The sequence below is a fragment of the Propithecus coquereli genome, unplaced genomic scaffold, assembly GCF_000956105.1.
Source record: "Propithecus coquereli isolate 6110/MARCELLA unplaced genomic scaffold, Pcoq_1.0 Scaffold56, whole genome shotgun sequence".
In the NCBI taxonomy this organism is placed as follows: Eukaryota; Metazoa; Chordata; class Mammalia; order Primates; family Indriidae; genus Propithecus; species Propithecus coquereli.
This window is the reverse complement of record NW_012151507.1, coordinates 7,279,405-7,281,025: the sequence shown is the minus strand read 5'-3', so window position 1 is coordinate 7,281,025 and position 1,621 is coordinate 7,279,405. Positions and strand designations below refer to the sequence as shown.

General features: G+C 38.4%; 1 protein-coding gene across 1 annotated transcript in view; it reads right to left on the bottom strand.

The window, feature by feature from the left end:
- Positions 1-1,281: 1,281 nt before the first annotated feature.
- The window catches only part of LOC105821099 (rab GTPase-activating protein 1-like), a 26,062-nt gene continuing 25,722 nt past the window's right edge, over positions 1,282-1,621 (bottom strand). The window contains exon 2 of the mRNA XM_012657725.1: positions 1,282-1,496. Coding sequence (XP_012513179.1) covers positions 1,282-1,496 — 215 coding nt within the window. The remainder of the gene's footprint in view (positions 1,497-1,621) is intronic.

The following is a 1,621-nucleotide window of genomic DNA, read 5'->3' as shown; positions in this document are numbered from 1 at the left end:
TTGAGGTTGCTGTGAGCTAGGCTGACGCCACGGCACTCTAGTCCGGGCAACAGAGCCAGACTCTGTCTCAAAAAAAAACAGGCCCAGTATGAGGACAGAAAGGGATAGTTACATATGTGATCAAGGAAGGTTTCCCATGATAAAATGTTTCTTGAGGTAAAATGAGAGAGAAATGAAGAAGCCATTGGAAAACCAGGAAAAAATAATTTAGGCTGAGCAAAGAATATGCAAAGGCCCTAAGGCAGGAATCCTGACTGATAAGCCCTGTGAGAAAAAACAAAGAGGCTACTATGACTGGAATGTAGTAAATGAAGAGAGGGAGGGGGTATACTGGCACTAATAATGCAAGAAAACAAATTAGCTTCATATTCTTGAAAATCTTCAACATACACATAAATTCTTCATATTCTTTGATGATGGAGGAAGGAGATGGGAGGAGGAAGGAAAAGATGAGAAAGAAAGAGGAGTCTCTATGAATGGGATTAGTATGCTTATAAAAGGGACCCCAAAGAGTGCTCTCAGTCCCTTCCACTATACAAAAACACATGAACCAGGAAGCAGGCCATCATCAGACACCAGATATGCTGGAGCTTTGATCTAGGAATTTCCAGACACCAAAACTGTGAGAAATAAATTTCTATTGTTTATAAACCACACAGTCTATGGCAGTTTGTTATAGCAGCCTAAACAGGCTAAGACAGGAGGGAAGGAAGGAGGAAGAGGGGAAGAAGACCAAGTGGGAGCACTTGGTCATCAGTGGCCAGGCATGATAAGGATTTTTAATATAACCACAAATGTGATTGGGGACTACTGGAAGGCTAGGTATAGGAGAATAACATTATCTAATTTACATTTAAAGAAATTCAAGGTTAAGATGGCATCATATATTATTCCTAATTAAGCATAAAAGAAAAAAGCCATTTTGCTTCTTTCCAGTCTGATGTAAATAGCTTTAAATCTAGGACTCACTCCTAGATAGTGGTTTCCTGAACCACTATTACATGACAAGCTGAAGGTAGGTTTTTATGCTTCTTCAGAATAGAGAAACACAAATTACAAGTATTTTTACAGTTTTATTTCCATTTATAACATTCTAAGCATAACTTTGCAAATGCCCCTTTCAAACGGTAGATACAATCTAAGCCTAAATGTAACATTTATTAATACTTTGCATGTCTACAGGGCGTAAGTGAATTCACCGTAAGCTCCACACCTGATTTAGGATATAACCTCACCACCACCCCAAAGACTTAATACAAGTCTAAAGAAAAAAACTGGAGCTCACCTCACAGAACCTTCTGGAACATTTGGCACATACAGAGTAACAGGAAAGGGACACTGACTGGAAGATTTCATGGTTGCCATTGCCCGTAAGGCCTCCACTTCATTACGTGGGGAAGAAACCTTCATACATCCTAAGTAGGTCAGTTTGTTAAATAAAACACTATCTTCCTCAGGTAGTCCACTTGGAGAAGATGGTCTCGGTGTAGAAATTTCTGATGAAAAGAAAAAATTCAATGCAAAATTCCACAGTATAATTTTACCAAATGCCCAAAAACAAATGCAATATTTCAAATAAAATTTAGGTCTCTCTGTAGTTTCATTTCTATTACTGTTAATC